General features: G+C 33.3%; 1 protein-coding gene across 1 annotated transcript; it reads right to left on the bottom strand.

Moving 5' to 3' along the window:
- Positions 1 to 236: 236 nt before the first annotated feature.
- On the bottom strand, positions 237 to 824 carry LOC145164351 (uncharacterized). Its single transcript, XM_079083071.1, has one exon. The coding sequence runs from the start codon at positions 822 to 824 to the stop codon at positions 237 to 239; it is 588 nt and encodes a 195-aa protein (XP_078939197.1).
- Positions 825 to 3,063: the final 2,239 nt, after the last annotated feature.

Raw genomic sequence — 3,063 nt, 5'->3', positions numbered from 1 at the left:
TTGGATAGTGTAAATACCTGAAGAATGCTTGATCTTTCCTTCTTTCAACTCTAGAAGGTACTTCGGGCAACTTCTCTTCCAATGCCTCTTTTCATTGCAGTGAAAGTAAGTGGCCTCCTTTGGATAACTAATAGTTGAAATATCAGGATGAGCTTTCCCCTTTGACCCACTATTGGACGGTCCAACTTGAGCTTTCCCTTTCCAATTGGGTTGGGCATTTTCCATCCTTTTCATTCCTAGCCATGATTAACAGCCAGGATAGGAGCACTTGTCTCAGAAGGGACATGAGTCTTCTTCATTCCCGATTCAACAGTTTGCAACAAGCTGTGGAGTTGGGTCAATGTGGTCTCTTTTTTGTTCAAATGATATGTCAAAATAAACTGATCATAACTAGCAGGTAGGGAGTTAAGGACCAGGTCAATGTCCAACTCCTTATCGAATTTTGCATTGAGATTTTCCCACCTTTCCACATATATATGCATCTTTTGCACATGAGCGCATACAGATTCTCTTTCCTTTAGCTTACATGCAATTATGGACTTGACGACTTCATAACGCTCTTGTCTTGCTTTATTGTGAAACTTTTCAGCAAGGTCCACGCTCAAATCATATGGCCAGTAGTCCCCATAGAACTTTTGTAGCTCATGTAACATAGTTACAACTATTATACAAGCGACCTTAGTGGCGTTGTCAACATGTTGTTTGTAAAGAGCTAATTCTTCAAGAGTAGCATTCGATTCATTAATCTCGGGAATGAGGTTATCGAGAACATACTCTTTTTTCTTGTAACAAAGATTCATCTTCAAGTTTCTCATCCAGTCCATGTAGTTTGGACCAGATAATAACTAATTAACAACCTGCTAATAAGATAAGGTGAAAATTCCAGAAATTCAGATTCCAAACTGATCTCATGTCGTGGCAGAAGACATCCCACGTTGTGACTAAACAGAATGTCAATTTTTTTTTCAATTCATCTCATGCACAATCAATGTAAGACAATCTGGCTCTAAAACCACTGATGGGTTTCATAGGTTGTAAAATTCATGTACAGTGCGGAAAATAACACTTAACAAATAAGGGCACATACAACCTATTACTGATCTATGTCTTCACATTAAGGCAACATACTATGAACTACAAACCCTAGACTAACCCTACTAAAATTGAAAATCATAGGTTAGGGTTACATACCTTTTGAATTGTTATTGTAAACAATTCTTTTGATTCCTTCCTTTGTAGATCTTTAGAAAGCTAGCGCCAAAAGGATGACGCCTTTAATGGCTCACACCTAAGACTAGAAACTAGAACACAAGAGAGCAGAGATGAGAGGGATGCAAATTTTTGGCTAGGGTACTCTTGAATGAAGTGGACGGAAATTTGCTAGCCAAATGCCCCTTTTTATAGCTGCTACGAAAATGTAGAAACCCTAGATTTGAACATAGAGTAATATTATTTCAAATCATGGTAATTATCTTCTTTCATTAAATTAAATGGAACATTCTAGATTGCCTTGAAAGGCACTCTAAAACTGTCCCCATCAAGAGGTTTCTAGAACCTCTCATTTGTTCAACTATTAAGCAATTACCAAGCAGCCCTTGCACTTCTAATTAATTCCAATTGACCCAAATTAATTCTGATTGATTGTTAGTTAAGGTAAATCTTCAGAAAAGTCCTAAAATTTTACCTTAATTTACGAAAAAGTCTCAAACTAAAATTTGTTTACGAAAAAACATGAATTATCGGTAAAAATGGCGATTTGACCCATTTTTTCCGGTTTACCGGTTTTATTACTTACATGTTTCACTAAAGTCCCATTATTTTACCCTAATTTGCGAATAATTCCCAAAATAAAATTTACTGATGATTTGACCCTTTTCTTCATGTAACATATATTTTATCGGTTTCATTGCTGACTTAGACACCTAGTCATTAATTTAGCTGATAAGATGCATACGATGGGTTATATAATGTCACGTTTACTATAAAATTTGATATTCATCTCATCGGCTCATTTATGACTATGTATCTACATCATCAATGAAACAAATAAAATGTGTGTTTCCAAGAAAAAAGGACAGAAAATGAGTTGATGTCTGATGAGATGAATATATTGAGTTACATAAGATTAGATAGACAATTTGATATTTCTTATAAACGTAAAAAATAACGCAGTTGTTGTTAGTTTATGTAATTATCGTAGTCTTCGTTGGATGCATTTTATGTTCCAAAAAGATATACAATACATCAGGATATCAAGTTTTATGCTAAACATAGCAGTATATAACTCAACATATCCAGCTCGTCATCTCATTTAATAACTAGGCGTCCGGGTCAGCAATGAAACCGGTAAAATATATGTTACATAGAGCAAATGGCCAAATCATTAGTAAATTTTATTTTGAGACTTATTCGCAAATTAGGGTAAAATAATGGGACTTTAGTGAAACAGGTAAGTACTAAAACCGGTAAACCGGAAAAAATGGGTCAAATCGCCATTTTTACCGGTAATTCATGCTTTTTCGTAAACAAAATTTAGTTTGTGACTTTTTCGTAAATTAGGGTAAAATTCTAGGACTTTTCTGGATATTTCCCATTAGTTAATCTAATCTATTTCTAATTAATTTATTAATCATATAAAAAACTAATAAATTATTTCCTCTCTCTTCTAATGTTATTCTAATCAGTTTCTAGTTATGAGGGCAACCCAAAAAGGACTTTACTTCTAATTACAAGTTTATACCAATTTAGTTATGAGCTTAGACACCTTAATCTACCATTTAGGTCATAATGGATTACTTAATATTTGAACAAGAGAGCTGATATGGTATATAATTACTACCTAAAAAGATTATAGGTTATCTTTTGGGTTTTATATGCTTATCATCAATTAATTGTTGAAACATTACAAACAAATAGTATAATTATCTACTACCTACATGTTTATATCCTATAACTTATATCCTATGTATTAATATGTTCGTACAATCTATTGGTCTATGTTATGCATTTTCTATTTAAAACAAATATTGTTGAATCATTTCTAGTGAATATAATTTAAATATA

Source organism: Lactuca virosa, chromosome 3 (genome assembly GCF_052849685.1).
Source record: "Lactuca virosa cultivar CGN04683 chromosome 3, Lactuca_virosa_CGN04683_v6, whole genome shotgun sequence".
Taxonomy (NCBI): domain Eukaryota; kingdom Viridiplantae; phylum Streptophyta; class Magnoliopsida; order Asterales; family Asteraceae; genus Lactuca; species Lactuca virosa.
The sequence above is the reverse complement of the archived record's forward strand: the minus strand, read 5'-3'. Positions and strand labels throughout refer to the sequence as shown.

Coding starts and splice junctions, on each gene's coding strand:
- LOC145164351 (XM_079083071.1), bottom strand. CDS start 824: ATGGACTGGATGAGAAACTTGAAGATGAATCTTTGTTACAAGAAAAAA.